General features: G+C 35.8%; 1 protein-coding gene across 1 annotated transcript in view; it reads left to right on the top strand.

Annotated features, from left to right (window-relative positions):
• The window catches only part of SRP72 (signal recognition particle 72), a 29,906-nt gene extending 9,962 nt beyond the window's left edge, over positions 1-19,944 (top strand). Inside the window, exons 7-19 of the mRNA XM_025921421.2 lie at positions 138-262; positions 356-413; positions 2,784-2,915; positions 3,839-3,967; positions 4,787-4,859; positions 6,698-6,762; positions 8,366-8,461; positions 9,514-9,617; positions 9,746-9,823; positions 10,747-10,884; positions 14,346-14,383; positions 16,978-17,137; positions 17,784-19,944. Of these exons, the coding sequence (XP_025777206.1) occupies positions 138-262; positions 356-413; positions 2,784-2,915; positions 3,839-3,967; positions 4,787-4,859; positions 6,698-6,762; positions 8,366-8,461; positions 9,514-9,617; positions 9,746-9,823; positions 10,747-10,884; positions 14,346-14,383; positions 16,978-17,137; positions 17,784-17,961 (1,374 nt within the window). The 3' untranslated portion in view covers positions 17,962-19,944. The remainder of the gene's footprint in view (positions 1-137; positions 263-355; positions 414-2,783; positions 2,916-3,838; positions 3,968-4,786; positions 4,860-6,697; positions 6,763-8,365; positions 8,462-9,513; positions 9,618-9,745; positions 9,824-10,746; positions 10,885-14,345; positions 14,384-16,977; positions 17,138-17,783) is intronic.
• Positions 19,945-20,238: the final 294 nt, after the last annotated feature.

The following is a 20,238-nucleotide window of genomic DNA, read 5'->3' as shown; positions in this document are numbered from 1 at the left end:
CTGACAGTAAGGGAAATTCTCTGAAAATTACATGTTGTCTTTGAGATCATGTATCTTTTGAATGTTTGGAACACTTGGTAATTATGAAGATCAATTTGGAGAATTTACAGGGGAAAAAAGTTTCTTTTTCTACTTAGGATGGGACTGAGGAAGACCCACAGGCAGAACTGGCCATCATTCATGGGCAGATGGCCTATATTCTGCAGCTTCAGGGTCGTACAGAGGAAGCGTTGCAACTTTACAATCAGATAATAAAACTAAAGTAAGTAAATTATTGAAATGAAATGCCTTTTATAGAGGATGAAGTTTCTTTGTAAATGTTTGTTCCTTTTTGACTGTTGTTTATTGTTCACAGGCCGACAGATGTGGGATTGCTGGCTGTGATTGCAAATAATATCATTACTATTAACAAGGTATGGGCTATCCATGGCTTTCTTATACTTATATTTTACATTGAAAACATATTACCTCAGCTTTGTCCTAGGATAACTGTTCTTTTTCCATGACACAGTACAGTTGTAGCAAAATTACAATGGAGAGTGTTATTTAACTTTCATAATGATGATGATTCTGCAAGCCATATTCAGATAATAAAACTTTTTTGTAGTTACAGACTCTGGACTTTAAAATCTTGGCCTTTTACCAGTTTATAATAATGTAGAGAATCTATGTATTGAAAAATAAATTGGACTTTTTTTATGTTTTTATTTCTTTTCGAGAGAGAACGTGCAAGAGAGAGTGGGGGAGGGACAGAGAGGGGAACACAAGAGGATCGAAAGTGGGCTTCCTGCTGATAGCAGAGAGCCCAATGTGGGACTCAAACCCATGAGCTGCAAAATCATGACCTGAGCTGAAGTCAGACGCTCAACTAACTGAGCCACCCAGGTGCCCATTGTTTAGACTTAAACTGAAAGCTTAACATGCATGTTTTATGTGACATTTTCATCTAGTGAGTCTGAATATAAGTTTTCTATATAAATAATTTTTTTCTTTCTCGTGGTTTTTATTTGGGGGGAGGGGCAACATGGACAGGTTTTCTCTCTACCCACTCCCAATACTACATGTAAAATATTACAAGTGTGTATATAAACAGGTTTAAAGAGTACTGTGTTAGTAAAATTAACTACCATTTAGAACACTGTTTTAATGGAAGAACATTTCAAGTTCAGATTTGAAATTCAAGTCAGCAGAAAATAAGTAACATTTGATTCCTTTTGATCAGCTGTGTGAATTTTCAAGTGTCATTTATTTCATCTTCACAGTTACGTTTCTAGGTGGCAGTACTTATCTCTGATTTATAGGAATATAATCTAAGGCTGAAAGGAGTTAAAACAGTTTGTGTAAGGTCACACAGCCTGTGTTAAAGGTGGAGCTTGGATTCAGATTCCAGAGATTCAATTCTCTGATTGCAGAGTCCTTCATGGTAGTTCTCCCCTTCTATAGTAGAAATCTAGAGAATCCCCAGAAAATGAGATAATAGCATTAGGGCCAGTAGTAGTTATAGGATGTTGCAGGCTATCAGCATAGTTTAGGTCTCCAAAAATAGATTGTGGCATTTGAATCTTAGCATTATATACCTGCCTGTGTTTATGAATTATTTGAAATGCCAGTGAGGATAAATTCATTTTACCTGGATATATGATTATGGAAAGGAGAGTGTGTGAAACACTAAATATCTTAATCTCATTGTAATTATATGCCAAACTTTCTTTACTCAACAAACTTTTTATTCAGAATAGTGCTGGATGCTATAGGTAATGCAAAGAAATATGAAACTCAGTCTTAATCATTATATTGTTCAAACTTTTTGACTTTTAACTGAAGTATTGGTGAAAGAAAAGATCTCCATGTTGGCAAATTTGTAGATGACACTTGAAAAGGAGGGTTACAGTTTAAGTAAGTGAACATATGGAGAAATATTTGACCTGTGGGAGGAAACTAAGAAAACAAATTAAAAGGATATGTACTGGTTTGGAGCTTCACACTCAGAAAAAGTAGAATTTATTCTAGATTTCTTCTTTGCTTCCTTTTAGTCTTCATACTAATAGAAGACCTGGTTTAAAAAGCATAGGGATATCATTTATTTGCAAATAGATATATTATTTAACAAAGAATATTGTGCACACAGTAGACATTCACATGCTCAGTTTGGCCTTCTCAGGATGCAATGTAATTTGTCTTCCTTATCCTAGAAAGGTATGTGACATTCTAGAATTCTTAACAATAACACTGTGCTTGTCCCACATAGAAGTTTGAGAAATTGAACTTATTTGAGCTTCTACCTAGGTGAGAAGTGTGTGTGTTGGGGGGGGGGGGGGGGACAGTACATTACATTAGCATTTTTTGCTAAAAATGGGTTCAAAAGAGGTGTGAATTTATTTCTAAATTTTAATGATTTGCTTACGTAATGACTATTGCAAAGAGAAATGAATTGCGCTCCTCGTTTGTTATCTAAATTCTAAAGGGCATAGTTTGTAGCTTGCATATTTCTTTGTATCTTTGTCATTAGTCCTTATTTCCAATGTAAGATTTGTTCTGTCCATATGTACTTTTCTTCACAAAGCTCAAAACAAGCAGTTAAGAGTGGAAGGATAAATCAAAAGAAAACCAAGAACCTAAGACAAATTTATATGCATCTTAGAGATTTAGGCAACCTAACCAGGTATATGTATTATCTTCCAAGCTCTCTTGTGTATTAAATGGAAGAGTAATAAAGTCTTGAAGTGTTAAAAGAGTTAAAGTCTGAGATTGCTGTTAATGGCAGATGAACTTTTTTTTGTCAGGACCAAAATGTCTTTGACTCCAAGAAGAAGGTGAAATTAACCAATGCAGAAGGAGTAGAGTTTAAGCTTTCCAAGAAACAGCTGCAAGCTATAGAATTTAACAAAGCTTTGCTTGCTATGTACACAAACCAGGTAGGTAACAAACCTCCAATTCCCCTGACTAACCCTTTTGGAGTATGGCATAAGGGGTGCATCAGTACAATTTATTTATTTACTTTTTTGTCTTATATAAGTACAATTTATTTATATACAAATAAACATATATATTATATAAATATATATAAATAAATCAGTACAACTTATTTACATTTTTTGTCTTATATGTCATGTGTTCTTCAGAATGTCATGTATCATAGATTTTATTTGTTAAACAAGTAATTTGCTCAATTCTTTGTAAGGGTCTGCAGCTGCCTTTTAAGAGGAAGAAAACATTATTCACACTTGTAAATGAGATAATGTTCTCATTACCTTATTTCTGATCTGAGTTAAAGTAGAAGTCATTAAAGATGTCGACTGTGATTATAGGTTTAAGATCTTTCATTTTAGTTTGTACTATTAAGTTATAAATGCTAAGGATGTAATTCTAACTCTAACATGCATTAATTGTAAATAATGATTTTATATTCTTCTGTAACAGAGGTTTTCAGTGGGAGTGAGAGGCAATAACATTTTTATTATTTAGAACTGAGTCTAGATACTTTAGCAAGAAATACCTATACATTTTGTTGTTTTGAAGCAAAGACTGATACTTGTATTTTTTTTTAACAAAATTCTGGAATTTAAGCATACAAATTAATGTTTAGAACTAGTCCTTTCCTAAATACTTTCATAACTCATGGCTTAAATTTAGTAAATGGAAATTTTTTTCCTATAAGAAAAAATTGAGAATAGATATTATAAACCACTTCTTTCACCCTAGATAGTTGTTCACTTACTATTGTCTTTCAGCTGAGTTCCCTCCTCTTCCACCCCCATCCTTTTCTTTTTGGTCATTCACTTACTGTTTAATTTCATTAACCAACTTATTTGGGGGTGGGGGGGATACTATCTTTTAGGCAGAACAGTGCCGCAAAATATCTGCCAGTTTACAGTCCCAAAGTCCTGAGCATCTCCTGCCTGTATTAATCCAAGCTGCCCAGCTCTGCCGGGAAAAGCAGCACGTAAAAGCAATAGAGCTGCTTCAGGTAAAGGAATTACTTGAATTTTTAATGAGGTGTCAGAGAGTTGCATCCTTGTTTTATTTTCATTATAATAGCCTGCAAACTTGTAAATAAAATGGGAAAACTAATAGGTAATATACCACTAGACAAATTCCACAGTGTCACTTTAGTTAATTCTTGAGCTACCACTTTGTTTTGTGTAAGTTTGCATTAATGTTTGCCTAAACCCTGAGGAATGCTTTTCATTTGGAGATCAATTTAGCATGAGTTAAAGGTTTGTTTTAGGTTTATAATACCAGAACATGCTTAATCTTTTTCAATAATGTATTTTCCAATGAGTCCCAGTCTAAAAACTCAAACAATTACAGAGATACTGACTTGGTTTTTGTCATTCTAAACCAACTGCTAGATTACATGTTTGAAATTCCTGAGGGTACACTACATTGGAAAGTTGAACTGGGTAAAATTAGGACCATCCTGAAGGGCAGAGTTGTCTAGGCAGGGGTTCTCAGTAAGGATATATCATCTGTTTTGAGTATCTTATTTAAACAAACAGAACTATGTGGTAACCTGAATTATTATTTGTCTAGTAATGACTTCCTGGAACTTGATATTATTACACTTTCCGAGCATAATTTGATGTTTTTTTTCAGACATAATTTTAAAACAAAATAGGTATCAAATAAAATTTTTCTGGAATTAAAATTTTGATCTAAAACCAGAACTTTACTATCTTAAAACTGGATTTAAAATTCTGTGTAGATGTGGTAATTGAAACGTGTGCAGCTAGTTGAATAAATTAGGTGTGATTTTTTTTTTTTCCCTCCAACTAAAACATTTTAGGAATTCTCAGATCAACATCCAGAAAATGCAGCTGAAATTAAGCTGACCATGGCACAGCTGAAAATTTCCCAAGGTATTGATAGTGATTTCATTATGGTTAAAATATCATTTTAATGGAAACATGATTAAAATGATTCTGAAGTACTTGTGGGCTATGTGATTTAAAAAATTTTGCGCGATGATGAATCATAATTATCGATGTTTCAAACAGCCTTTTCTTGGGTTATTAAATTTTTAGAATGATTCTCAGTATATGCCTTGAAAGTCAGTAGAAGCAAAGGATTCCTATGTTTCAAAAGATCATGCTTAACGCAAATTTCCTGGGTATGTCATGTGTAGAAATGCTTCTGTCACTTGGTAGTATCTATGTGAAATAAGGGTTACTTTGCATTCTAGTTCTCAGAATTTCTTAATCCTTTATCCTTTGTTTATATTTTGACTCATATCTTTGGGGGAGAAGAGGCAAGACAATTTAATGAAAACTGATGTTTTTGAATCTTACAAAAAACTGCTTTTGTTTTTGCCCATGATTCTAAACAAACCCTGAGTGATTGTCTGTAGCTATGTATTATCTGCATTTGGTAACCACTATCCAAGTATAACTATTTTAAGTTTAAAATTAAACGAAATTTTAAAAGCCAGTTCCTCCTTTGTGCTAGACACATTTCAGAAGCTTTATAACCACATGTGGCTACTTGAACAGGGTAGATTAGGAAATTTCCATCATAGAAAGTTGTATCTCTGGTGTAGACCATGCATTCTCAGCATTGGGTGGTGGGGATCAGTTGTTTGGTGGATGATCAGAAAAATTACAGATATTATGATGGCTGAAATGAAAATTTCATGGGTAAAGATGAGAATTGACAATGGCGGGGGTGGGGGGGAGGAAATGTCTTAAAAGGCTCCATAGTGTGTGGTAATGAAAACAAGATTGAAAAACATTGTTGGTCTTGGGGTGCCTGGCTGGCTCAGTTGGTAGACCATGAGACTCTTGATCTCAGGGTTGTGAGTTCAAGCCCCAGAGCCCCATGTTGGGCATAAAGATTACTCTAAAAGAGAAAATACAAATGGGCGCCTGGGTGGCTTAGCTGGTTAAGTGTCCAACTCTTGAGACTCTTGATTTCAGCTCAGGTCATGAACTCATGGTTTGTGAGTTCAAGCCCTGTGTCAGGCTCTGCACTGTCCTGACAGCACAGAGATTCTCTGTCTTTGTCTCTCTCTCTCTGCCCTTCTCCCATTCATGTGCACACGTTGGCATGCACAGATGCTCTCTCTTTCAAATATAAATAAACATTAAAAAAAAAAATTATTGATCTTCCTGTTACCCATACTCACATTTCCTTAACTTCCTCTCTTAATTTTTCTTTTCCCACCTCTCCTTTTTCTTGCTCTTCCCCTTATTTTCTTTCCTTCTCCAGTTTTCAGTTTATTTTTGAAAGGATTATTTATCGTACTAAAATTACTAAGAGCCTATTATGGTTCCTGTGACAAGTCTTTGAAAGGTTATGTTAGTGAGGTATGCAATGAGTAAAAAAACAGTATTTTGACACCATAGGAAGTTTTCCATTGCGCTCCCATCTACAGTATTTCATATTTCAAAGTCTTTAGGGTAGAGCTTCCTTTAAGTGACAGTCTACGAAAGGAGAAATAGAACTTAACAGACTAGGTGGGAGTTGGGATACTTCTTTTCTGGTAACATCTCTGCCATTAACTCTGTGGGTGTAAGCAAACTATATTGTTTCTTTAGGACTCCGTTTCTTTATGTATATGTAAAAAGAATAAGTAGAGTACATTATCTCCAAGATCCCAAAGCTTGAGTATTTAGAGATACTACAAAGTGACTTAAACTTCTTGTATTTTTTTCATAATATGTTTTCTTCAGTGTGATGATGATGTTTTTAATCTCTCAAGGTAATATATCCAAAGCATGTCTAATATTGAGAAGCATAGAAGAGTTAAAACATAAACCAGGCATGGTGAGTTTAAAATATTAAAAGACTGAAAGTAATGGAATTATAGTTTGTTGGTATGTTTGATTTTTTTGTATTTAATTTCTATTTATTCATAATGCAGTAGTAGTTAAAATACAGTTATTTATCTGGTATACATTTAATCTCACTTTATGTTCTGCTTTGCATTGGTTTATTAGGCAAATATTTGAGGCACTATTTAGGCTTTATATTATCACTGAAAGCCAACTTTAAATAATCTAAGACCTACATAGGGACTTTCTTAGCCTAAATTATTCTGTCATGTCTTCAGTGTGGTATTTTGAGCTAAAGCAATTTAGTAATAGTGGCCAACAAATTTAGTTTTTAGTTCTCTGATGATTCAAGCATCACAGGTTTAAATCAGTGATGTTGCTGTGAAAGCATGTGTTTCAAAGCAGAGACTAATGCTGTAGTTGGTGGTATGTGCATTTATTGTATAGGGACTTTTATTCATGTCTGTATCCTCTAACACAGCTTGTTTACAGTCAGCACTCAGTAAATGTATAACAGTAGTGCTTTCTCTTTTGAAGACTCATATTTTAAAGACTGGGTGATAATTACTTTATATTAGAAGCAAACGTAAAGGTTCCTACTATTTCATATCTGGCCTTTCAAGAAATATTTCCACTTCATCTAGGTTGTTGAATTTATTGGCATAAAAGTTGTTCCGATATTTCTTATTTATCTCTTTAAGATCTGTAGAACCTCTCTCATTCCTGACACTGGCTGTTCAGGTCTTCTTTTTCTGTTTTCTGGTCAGTTTAGCCAGAGGTTTATCAGTTTTACTGATTTTCTCTAAGATCCAGCTTTTTGTTTCTCTTTCCTTTCTGACCTCATCTCATTGTGCCCCTCCCATTCCCACTATACTCCAGCCACATGGGCCTCCATGCCTCCACACCAGGCAAGCTTTTCACTGGCTTTTTGTAGTTCAGGCCAGATACAACTTATGGGACATTAGCTGTGCTGCAGTGTACCTCACCAATCACACATTGGAAGTCCCAGCAATGTCTTACCTTATAAACTAATACTCTAAACACTTACTCTCAATTTGTTGTACTTACCTTACCATACACTGGTAACAAACTGTGAACTGGCACTACTTTAAGAGGAAAGCTGGGGTGCCTGGGTGGCTCAGTCAGTTAAGCGTCCAACTTCGGCTCAGGTCATGATCTCGCGGTTTGTGAGTTTGAGCCCCGCGTCAGGCTGTGTGCTGACAGCTCAGAGCCTGGAGCCTGCTTCCGATTCTGTGTCTCCCTCTCTCTCTGCCCCAGGGTCTCTCACTTGTGCTCTCTCTCTGTCTCTCAAAAATGAATAAATGTAAAAAAAAATATTTTTTAATAATAATAAAAATAATAATAAAAAAAGGAAAGTTACATTTTATAGATAACTACCTTTGCATTTGGAAACCACTGCTGTATACAGTATTTCTAGTTACTGTGCTCTAAAAAGATAATAATTTTTATGATGAATTTGGTATTGACAGAGCCTAGCAACTTTTATTTTCTATTTCTTCAATTTTTTTCATTTTCAAAAAGCTTATTCTGGGAGAGGGGATTTTATTCATTAATTTATACTTTTGGCTGGGTAGGTGTCTGCATTAGTGACTATGTACAGCCATGAGGAAGATATTGATAGTGCCATTGAGGTCTTCACGCAAGCTATCCAGTGGTATCAAAACCATCAGGTAAATATGTGGAAGAAATTGTCATGAGGGCATGTTTTTACATAAAAATAAAAAGCTTCAGGGGCACCTGGGTGGCTCAGTTGGCTAAACATCCTACTTTGGCTCAGGTAATGATTTCATGATTCATGGGTTTGAGCCCTGCATCAGGCTCTGTGCTGATAGTTCAGAGCCTGGAGCTTGCTTTGGATTCTATGTCTCCCTCTCTCTACTCCCCCCTGCTCGCATTCTCTCTCTCTGTCTCTCAAAAAAATAAAACATTAAAAAAAAATAAAAAGCTGCAAGTAGTGAACTTAGTGAATAAAATATTCCAAGTCACTGTTTAAAGAATGGAATATTATAAGACTGTCAAATTAATTTTTTAAGTATACCAAGTAACGTTATTAGAAATAGGAATGGCTGCAAAATTAAAAACAGAAGTTCAGTTATGGTTTTAACTGTGTGTGTGTGTGTGTGTGTGTGTGTGTGTGTGTGTGTGTGTGTGTTCGTGTATAATCTCAAAAAACAGTAATACATGAGTGCATTAGGAGTGCTCATCTTGTCGAGAGAGAGCTCGTGGATGGTAGTAATTGGTGAAACAATAAATACATGCAGTAATTGTATCTCACATGTCCATGGAATAGGAACACTTTTCATTTTTTCCATTATGGGTTTGTTTATAGGCAGTATCCAGTTTATAAATATACATTCACACAGTATTTATACTGTTAGCACTATTAGCAGTGGAGGGATATCAGGGTTCTGGGAAATACTGTGTTAATATTTGAGAAGTGTGGTGACATATCTTTAATATTTGCTCATGGGGAAATATTTCTGGTTATAGACAGTGTAGAGATAGGTTATGCTCCAAATTCATAAATTGGTCATCACTTGTATAATTTGTCTACCTCCCTCCCTGTATGTGTGTTATTTTTTGTTTCATGCATTCAGTATAACTTAAGATGAGGAATGTAATGGATAGGTCCATCTTAAAGGTCTAATGAATATAATAACTTTATGAACTTGCTAGATATTTAGCTTAAAACTTTTTTTTCCTCTTCTTATTGAACCTGTAGCCCAAATCTTCTGCTCATTTGTCCTTGATAAGAGAAGCTGCAAACTTCAAACTCAAATATGGGCGGAAAAAGGAGGCAATTAGTGACCTAGAACAGCTATGGAAGTAAGTTCTGAAAGGTGGAGATGTAAAAATGCAAATTGTATTGCTGTTACTTGGTACAAATAAGTTATTTTCTTGTTTATGTTACTTTTTCCAGTTTCATAAACTGTTTACTATCCTTTTTTTTTTAGACAAAATCCAAAAGATATTCACACCCTGGCGCAGCTTATTTCTGCTTACTCACTTGTAGATCCTGAGAAGGCAAAAGCGTATCCTTTTGATTGTTGTTCCAGATAGCTCCCAAATGCATGCTAGATCCTTTCCACTACCTCATTTGACCAGGGCTTTTTCTGTCGTTTTTGCTTTTTGTTTTCTGTATTTTTTTTTTAAGACTTTATTTTTAAGTAATCTCTACAACCATCGTGGGGCTGGAAATCACACCCCAAGATGAAGAGTCCGCAGGCTCCACAGCTGAGCCAGCCAGGTGCCCACTCCCCAGCAGGACTTTTTCTGTTGTAAGTTTCAACAAACAACACCCTCTACTAACTAGTAAGAGCAAAAATGAGAATTTATTGATCTACATGACTAAAAACTACCATAACAGATCCATCTTGGGGTACAGTTTGATCCAGAAGCAAAAATGAAGTCAACAAGATGCAGCTGTGTCTCTTCAGGTTCAAGTCCAGCAGCATAAAAAAAGAAAAGAAAAAGCATATTTTATTTGAGTAGTTGTGAAAGATTCTGAGATGTCATTTTGATTGAGCTGTCTTAAGTTACATGCCCATCTCAAACAATTACTGGAGAGATTCAGTGCCTTAATTGTCTGTGCTACTCTACTCCATCAGGGTGTGCTCATGAACCCAAGGTGGAGTGGTGGATGCTAAGCAGCCATGAGTCAAAACTTTTATAGTGAACAAGTCTATGAGGTATAACCGTGGTAGTTGTTTTAGAATGGAGATTTTATTAAGCCACCATCTTGAAGTGTGTCACTGAGTTAAGGAATGGATGATTAAATTATTGCTCTTTTTTCAGGGTATATGATATGTAATTGACCTTATGACCTGATTTGTTATTCTCTAGAAGATTTAAGAACATTTTTTTACTTTTGGCAAAGGACATCAAAAACTGTCTTTCTTTTAACAGACATATATATGTATATATATTGTGTTCCTGAACTCCTGTTCAATCCCAGTCTTAGTAAACACCTGCCCTCGTCAGATAGTATGTCTCTGAAAGTAGATGTCGAGGCTCTTGAAAATTCTCCTGGTGCTACTTACATTCGGAAAAAGGGTGGAAAAGTTGCTGGAGATAGTCAACCAAAGGAGCAAGGGTAATGTTTTTCATTGTAACATTCACTAATGCTGACTTTAAATTATATAAGGAATAAAAAATACATTCTGTGAAAATTCCCTGTGAATAAAGTTTAAGTCCCCTTTGTTCCCCTTCTCTTTTGCTATACCCAGTTCTTAGTCCTCATCCTGTTTACCCCCTAGTAGTGTACTCTGTTCCCCCTAGTACTGAGTGTATATCCTTCAGGATCTTCTTTGTGTTTACACACAAAGATAATTTTAAAATATTTTCTTTGGATTGGTTTATTTTTTGTTTTTTTTACAGAAGGGAGTAATATATTGTTCTTACTGTTTTCTGCCTTTTCTTCTACTGAGTCATGGAGATTTTCCCATATTCCTAGTATAGACATACTTCATTCTTTTTATGCATAGTATTCCATTGGCTGGATATTCTCTACTTTTTTTATTTGTAAGTTTTTGATGTACACTTAGTACATCATTTAGTAATTCTATACCAGAATTCAGATGAAGTTTATTTTGTTGATTTGGAGGAAGGATTAGCCAGCTACATTAACTTAGAAGTCATTCTTTTTTTTTTTTCTTTTTTAAAGTTTACCTGTTTATTTTGAGAGAAAGAGAAAGAGAGAGCTCACACATGTGTGCAAGAGTAGGGGAGGGGCAGAGGGGGAGAAAGAATCCCAAGCGGGCTCAGTGCCATGGGCTTGAACCCACAAACTGTGAGGTGGTGACCTGAGCCTAAATCAAGAGATGGACTCTTAACCGACTGAGCACCCAGGTGCCCTAGAAGTCAGCAATTCTTACTCTCCCATATTGCCATCTCAGAAACACTGTGGAGGCCTACAGTGTAATGTTTAAGATTCTATGAATAGAGAGTCAGGATGAATAGAGAATGGAAGGCATATAACCCTTCCCCCAGATTTGTGGCTTTCATAATTTTTCACTGTTTTCTCCTTTTTTGAAAGAATGCCTTTTGAAATGCAAATTTTTTGTAACTTAAAAAAATATATCAACAACAGTATATGATTAACTTCGTTATGAACTCTACTTGGTAAAAAAATAAAAAAAGCACTGTCATCCTGATAATAGGTTTTTAAAACTAAAATAAGGAATTGTAGGTCCCAGAGATACTACATTGTTCCATATTCCATTTCATCATATAAGTCCTACCTCAAGCTTCATCAAAATGAAAAATTCAAGCCAGATCTTAAGGGGATTTTTAAATAACACCTATTTTATATATCTTTAGTAATTTTTTTCCTCTTCCAAAACAGAGTTGAGTAATCAGTAGGAATATAGTTCTTTTCTAATTCTTTATTTATTTATTTAATTTTTAACTAATCTCTATATCCAGCATTGGGGCTTGAATTTACAGCCCAAGAATAAGAGTCACTACTTTTCCAAATGAGCCAGCAAGGTGCCCCCTTTTCTAATCCTAAGTCTAGCAGAAGGAAATAATAAATCCATTTAATTTCAGTAAAGGTTGCATGCCCTGTGATTGTGCAGAGCATAGAGGAGTACACCAGAGGGAACAGTTTCTTCCTGGGGACAGTCAGGGGTTAAAAAATTACTTCAAGGAGGAAGTGATTGTGTTGACTCTTAAAGAGGATGAATTAAGCAGAGTGCAAGCAAAAGCAAAGAAGAAATTGCAGAGAACCTTTGAGAAATTGCAGGTCTGACTGTAGAGTGTGATTAGTAGAGAGTCAATTTAGAAGACTATTGCATGGTCTTGGGTGAGAGATGAAACTCGAAAGTAAGACCCTGTTGGGGCATTTGGGTAGTTCAGTTGGTTAAGCATCCACCATTTGATTTTGGCTCAGGTTGTGATCTCACATTTCATGGGTTTGAGCCCCACACTGAGTGTGCGCTGAGCGTAGAGCCTGCTTGGGATTCTCTCTCTCCCTCTCTCTCTTCTACTCCCCTGCTTGCGTTCTCCTTCTTAAAATAAATAAAAAGTAAACATTAAGGGACACTTGGCTCAGTCAAACATCCAACTTCAGCTCAGGTCATGATCTCACAGTTCATAAGTTGAAGCCCCACATGGGGGCTGACAGCTCAGAGCCTGGAGCCTGCTTCATATTCAGTGTCTCATTCTCTTTCTGTTCTTCCCCCGCTCGTGCTGTCTCTGCCCCTCCCTCTGTGTGTGTGTGTGTGTGTCTCTCTCTCTCTCTGTCTCCCCCCCTCTCCCTCTCTCTCTCTCTCTCTCGCAAAAATAAACATTTAAAAAAGTTTTTAAAGAAAGTAAATAAATAAACATCAAATAAATAAAGACACTGTATGTTGCATATCCTATTTTTGAGGGTACCCGGAAAGAACTTCCACAATTGAATGACTTGTTAGAATGACTTCTTGGCAGGAATTGTTGCAGTCTCATCTTTATGCTTCACTGTTTCATAGTTCCCATAGAGATATAGCACATATGATTATGTACAGAGGTATTTTCTGTCTGCCTCTTAACTGCTGTCAATACTTGCTGAAGTGTCTTCTTGATTTTTCATGCTCCTTTCAGCACCACCACCCCCTTTTTTGGTCAGTGTATCTATAAACTTACCAGTTTCAAGATTTGAAAGATAAAGAAGTACAGAGTAAAAGCTTCCTCCCACCCATGTGTGCTCTCCTCTCTCCAAGGTCACAGCCAATGTTACTTGTCTTACATACCCTCCCAGAGAGATTCTTTGTGTGTATGATATGTATACATGTTCTTTTGCCTAAGAGTTTAGTTACCTGTTCTCTAGTTTTACCAAGCATATAACTTAACATAGTATTGTAGATTTTTATGCTTATTCAAGTTTCTTCCCTTTTTACACAGACTTAATATATGGCAATGTAAATGGTATCTACATTGCTAGCCCTCTTTTTAAAACCACTTTCCAAAAGCTGCAGTGTACGAAGCTTGATTAAACTTAACCAGTATACTGAAAACAATAATACATTGTGTGTTAACTAACTAGCATTTAAATAAAAATTTGAGGAGGAAAAAAAAATACCTAGAGAGGAATTGAGATTATGACTTACTCAATTTAACATTTGTTCCTGCAGCTACTTGAAGAGCAGCAGAATTAGTGCCCCAGCATTGGCTCTTCCATCACAGACACTTGAAGCCAGTCAACCTGAAAACAATGACCTCACTTAAACCATTTTTAAAGGCTTTTAGGAAGGACAGATGCTCCATTGGGTGATATACCTTGTTCCATCAGTATGTATGGAATCCTCTCCACCCAAGGCCAATTTCTACTGGCAGAGTTTGTTCAGTGTGTTTTTGTTTTTGAATAAAATATGCTTGAATGCAAAAGTGGAAAAAGTAAAAATAAAAAAAAAATAAACTTAACCAGTATTAATATCCCAGCTAGTTTATAAAGTTTGGCAAGACAATATAAAATCTTAAATGCCTTTATGATAAAATGCCCAGCTCACTCTTTTGCACGTTTATTCTGCTATAAATATTTTATCATGATGATGGTAATGATATTTCTTCTCTTTATAGACAAGGAGATTTGAAAAAGAAGAAGAAAAAAAAGAAAGGTAAGAATTTTTTCTTTTTTTATCTTTAGATTCTGTCTTATAGAATCTTCAATTAAAAGCTTGAGTTTAGGGGCGCCTGGGTGGCGCAGTTGGTTAAGCGTCCGTCTTCAGCCAGGTCACGATCTCACGGTCCGTGAGTTTGAGCCCCACGTCAGGCTCTGGGCTGATGGCTCAGAGCCTAGAGCCTGTTTCCGATTCTGTGTCTCCCTCTCTCTCTGCCCCTCCCCCGTTCATGCTCTGTCTCTCTCTGTCCCAAAAATAAAATAAACGTTGAAAAAAAAAAAATTAAAAAAAAAAAAAAAAGCTTGAGTTTAGCCCTATATAAAAGTCATCACGCATAAATACACTGTCCTCTCTTCTGTCTTTGAACACTGACTTTAGTCTCGACTATAGCTAACATTTTATTTTTTTAAAGAGTACAGCTCTAGAGAGTTTGATTCCCTGAATTTACATTGTTCCTCTAGTTATGTTGCTCTTTTGCTGTGACTGTGAATAGGTTACTTAAGATACCTGCCTGAGTTTTTCATCTATGAAATGGAATGTGGGGGCGCCTGGGTGGCTCAGTCGTTAAGCATCCAACTCTTGATTTCGGCTCAGGTGGTGATGCCTAGGGTCGTGGGATTGAGCCCTGCATCAGGCTCTGTGCTGGGCATGGAGCCTGCTTAAGATTCATTCTCTCTCTCTCTCTGTCTCTTTCTTTCTTTCTCCCTCCCTCCCTCCCTTCCTGTCCCTGCCCCCTTCTCCCCCACTTAGGCTCTGTCTCTCTCTTAAAAAAAAAGGTGGGGGCGGGGAACAGAGCTTGTTGTTTATATCCAGCCTTTCAGAGAAGGACTTTCTGCAGCTGGCATGTCTTTCCCATTAATCTGATGGGGCCAACATAGGTCAGTGTCCAGCCCTGAACCATTAACCAGGGGAATGCCGTACATTGTTTGGCTTAGGCTATAGTTGATTTTAGTCCATAGCAGGAGAGGGTAGAATTACCATGTTTGGCGTCAACTAGTCAGAGGTTATCCTTGGAGCCACCTACCTGTTTCTGAATCTGGGAAATCTATGGTGTAAATCACATTGTTTTTTATTTTGTTCGCTATTGTGTTAGAATTCAGGTCTCTCAAGTCTGCTAAGTTTATTACCATTCCTCCATCTGTTTTCCTGCTTCCAAAATTTTATTGATAATATATTTTTTCCTATTTTTCCTTCTAATGTGTTTGTTTCCATCTTAGTAGAGTTTTGGGATGGTGCAGAAGCTAATGTTTGCATCCAGCCCACTATAAGTATTTGTTTTATGTATTAATAATACTGCAAGGGAGCAGCTGATAACTGTAGGTAGAAATAACTTGCCGTTTCACTTACTTTTTTATTTTTTGTAGTTTCTAGATAACTATTTTTTAAAACTTACAAGTGATATATGTTCATTCTTTTTTTTCTAAGTGTTTATTACTTATTGTGAGAGAGAGAGAGAGAGAGAGAGAGCAAGTGGGGGAGGGGCAGAGAAAGAGGGAGAGAATCCCAAGCAGGCTCTGTGCCGTTAGCACAGAGCCCAACTCAGGGCTTGAACTCACAAACTATGAGATCATGACCTGAGCCGAAACCAAGAGTTGGACACTTAACCGACTTAGCCACCCAGACACCCCTTGAGAATATTCCTATATATAACCTTGTGTCTTTTGGATATCTGCAGGATAAATTTCTAGAAGTATGAATTTTGAGTGGCACTGCTAAATTTAATCACTCTCTACAAAGGCTAAACTGTGTACACTTCTGCCGTAATGTTTGAGTGTTTCTCACTATTTCACCAAAACTGGGTATTACTGCTTTTAATATTTGTTAGTTTGATAGAATTTTGTTACCTTTTTCATTTCTAATTAGTGAGGTAGAAGAGCATTTTTTCACATTATTAAGGACTTCTATTTCTCCTGGCTTACCCTAATAATAGCAGTGCCCATTTTTTTTACATTTACCTATTGATTATCAAGACCTTTTTGTACATTAAGAATATCAGTCCACTCTGTTATATAGCATGCAAATATATATATATGTGTGTGTGTGTGTATATGATACATATATATATATATATATATATATTTGCTATTTTCTCTTAAAAATATATCTCTTACCAAATGAAGTTGAGAATCCTTTATATAGGGGTGCCTGGGTGGCTCAGTCGGTTAAGCATCTGACTTCAGCTTAGGTCATGATCTTGTGGCTTGTGAGTTGGAGCCCCACATTGGGCTCTCTGCTATCAGTGCAGAGCCTGCTTAAGATCCTCTGTCCCTCTCACCGTGCTCCTCCCCTGCTGGTTCTCTCTTTCTCTGTCTCTCTCTCTCAAAAAAAAAAAAAAAGTAAACTTAAAAGAAAAAAAAAGAATTTTCTATATAGATACATCTGTGAAGTCTTTTCCTTTATGGCTTCTGAATTTTCTGTCATGCTTAGAAATAAGGCCTTTTCCTCTGCTAGATTATACAAATAAAACTTTCTCAGATGAACTTACTTCAATTTTAATGTTATTTATTCCCAGGCTAGGACACATTCCTTAAGCAAACTATCTTGAAAACATTATGGACAGATTTCTCATTCCTTTATCAATTATTATACAGGAAAACTGCCTAAGAATTATGACCCAAAGGTGACCCCAGATCCAGAAAGATGGCTACCAATGCGAGAACGTTCTTACTACCGGGGAAGAAAGAAGGGTAAGAAGAAGGATCAGATTGGAAAAGGGACCCAGGGAGCAACGGCAGGAGCTTCATCTGAACTGTAAGTCATTGCTCCTCAATTGAAGTCACTCAGAGCATAGGTTGATTCTTTTTCAGATTGACTCAGGGTCATTAGTAAGAATTTTTAAATATATTTTAAGTTAAGAAGTACAGTCAGATATGTTTAATAAATGTTTTATAATATACTTATGGAAAGAAAAGAAAATGTGTTTCTGATTTGATTATATTGTAAATACTAGGATTGTAGAATTGTATTATAAATGTTAGGATTCGGTATCTTCAAACGGAAGCTCTAAATACACTTGTCATTCAACTGAATATGTAGATAAACAGATACTATAAGTAAGATGACTAGAAAGAAGTTATTAAAAATGTTACTAAATAAGTTATTTCTACATTGTAAGATTATAGGTCATTTAAATTTTTTTCTTTTCTAAGCTTTCTAAAAATTGGCATGAACCATATATTACTTTTTCTGTAATTATGAAGCAGTAAAAATTGTATTCAAAAGAAAAATGGATAGGGAGTTGGGAATCCCCCTTTAAAAGAAATAGAATAATAAAAAAAAAAAAAAAAAAGAAAGAAATAGAATATATGTGGAAGATTGTTAAGAATAATGTGTTTTTATAGCCTTTTCTTTTGTTGAATATATGAATGACCAACACTTCCTGATCTGATGATTTTAGGGATGCCAGTAAGACTGTGAGCAGCCCACCCACCTCCCCACGACCTGGCAGTGCAGCAACATCGGCTGCATCTACAAGTAATATCATACCCCCAAGACACCAGAAACCTGCAGGGGCTCCAGCAACAAAAAAGAAACAGCAACAGAAAAAGAAGAAAGGTGGAAAAGGTGGCTGGTGATTGGAACATTCTTGTTTCCAGGCTATTTTTAGTCTCACTGACACTAGGAACATAATAAAGGTAACACAGCAAGAAACACAGAGTTCCTCCCTCACCCATCCCCCACATTTTCATAAAATTATTTTCTCATGCATCAAACAGGAAAACATCTTCCTCAGACTCTGCCTAGTCAGACTTAGCCTACTTGTACTACCTAGCTTTGCACAGATGATAAGCCCTCAAAATAATGGGGCATTTTCCCACCTTGATCTCTGTTGCATCCTTTCTCTTTGTGTGCTGATCTGGTGTTTTTTCAGTTTCACAAACAAGGCATGTTATCCAAAGTTTCCTAGGATTTAAACAGAAACTACTTCTGTTTCAACTAGAGTCTGAAGATACTTGTTCCTACCAAAGCCCATTTTAAATTATGTCTTAGGAGGCCTTAGGAGACTGAAAGTGGAATCTTCTTAGCATTCCAAATAAATAACTGCTTAGAAATATCATGTGATAAAAAGGGACCTTATTAATACACTGGTGTTCTTCACTTCATTACATAAGTGGCCACAGGAAAACTAAAGTAAATGTCATGATTAATTCTAACTATAAATTCTCTGTTATGTGATACTGGAATATGGGATACTACATATACTATATATGTTTTATATATATATATATATATATATATATATATAGTAATGAAAAGTGTGTGGGTGTGTATATGTACATATGTATACACAAGTACACACACATATATATAAATTAAGACTTCTTTGCACCCCAGTATTGTTTTCAGATTATGATAACATTATGCTGATTTATCACCATTAAAGAACTCAAGCAAATGTATCAATGTTGTAAGAAGTTGACTCCTAGACTCAGTGGTTCTGAGGTTAGATGGGTTTGGACTGTTTCAGTCAGAAAGATTTAATGGCCCTGTCAAGAGCTCAAACATTGACCTCTGAGGTAGAGAGAAAATCCACCAGAGTTCAGTAGCAGGCAGTATTAGACCTTAACAGAACTGTTTGGCCCAGTTAATAGATACTGAAATGACTCCCCTTCATCATTCAGAGTACATGCATTCATTACCCTTCTCAAAGTAATGAAGTATTATACAGTCAGTCTGGTGTCAGTGTTGCTCTGGTCTTTCCTCACCTATAAGCCACTTTCCCATTGAACCTGTGAGACAGACACACTGGGATGCCCACCCTTGTGAGTATTCATTTTGTGCTGCCCAAGATAGCATTGAATCTAGACTTTGAGTATTTCTTTATGATCATATTACTTTGTCCTTATTAATAAAGTGCTGCTGTGTTTGACTCTGAAAATATCAAAACTTCCTCAAAGAGATTTTTAAAAGGTTTTCTTCCTCCTTTACAAAAGTAAGAAATGTGGTGCTGCCTTTCTGTTTAGCATAATCAGAATCTGCAGTAACATCTAAACAAGAGACCCTCATATATGAATGATTTATTATGGCATAATACTTTTTGAGCTCAGAGAATACTCTTGGTAAGAGTGATGTACTTATTCCTTCTGAATATATACCCCATTACAGGAATAATTGTTAGTAAATTTGTTATTTAGGAATCCATTAAATTTCTGTGGTGAAGGATAATCATTTTTAGGTTAACTGAGCTACAGAATTTTGTTGAAAATTATCCATTGTTGAAAATTTTGACCCAATGCACCAAAAAGTGAAATTTACATTTCTCTACTTAGTCACTGTAATTGCTAGTCATTGTCATTACCAGCCATTACTAAGCAACTGAAACCTCAGTTTAAATAAATTATAATTGTCAAATGAAGTGTAAACATCTACATTAAATTTCTAGTAATTGTTTCTTCTTTTGGACAGGTCTTTAACCAATGACATATATACTTTGTGTATATATATATATGTGTGTGTGTGTGTGTGTGTATGTGTGTGTACATTTATAAAAGACAATATGGATACATCCATTCACTGTGGTACATTTTAAAATAAAAGATTCTAGCAGTGAGTATGGATTAAGGTGTTATGGGTCTTGGCATTTTATGGGGACTTCTGGTTGGTATATGAAGAATTTTTTAGGCTGAATATCTAAAATTGTTTCTTGCCCCTCCCAGAAAGCTACAAAACTAATCTGATGGGACTGGAAGAACCCAGTTTTACCTTCCAGTATATAAACAAATTGAGTAGTAAACATTTTTTAAGTTATTAAGCACAGCATTTTCAAGGCTGAGTGGAAACTGCTAACCTGAAAAACTGTTGCATTACTCAAACCTGGAACCTGCCTTTCATTCACTGTTCCTTATAAGCCT

The sequence above is a fragment of the Puma concolor genome, chromosome B1, assembly GCF_028749965.1.
Source record: "Puma concolor isolate L17-30 chromosome B1, mPumCon1.1.hap2, whole genome shotgun sequence".
NCBI classification, from domain to species: domain Eukaryota; kingdom Metazoa; phylum Chordata; class Mammalia; order Carnivora; family Felidae; genus Puma; species Puma concolor.
This window is presented reverse-complemented; position numbering and strand designations above follow the sequence as displayed.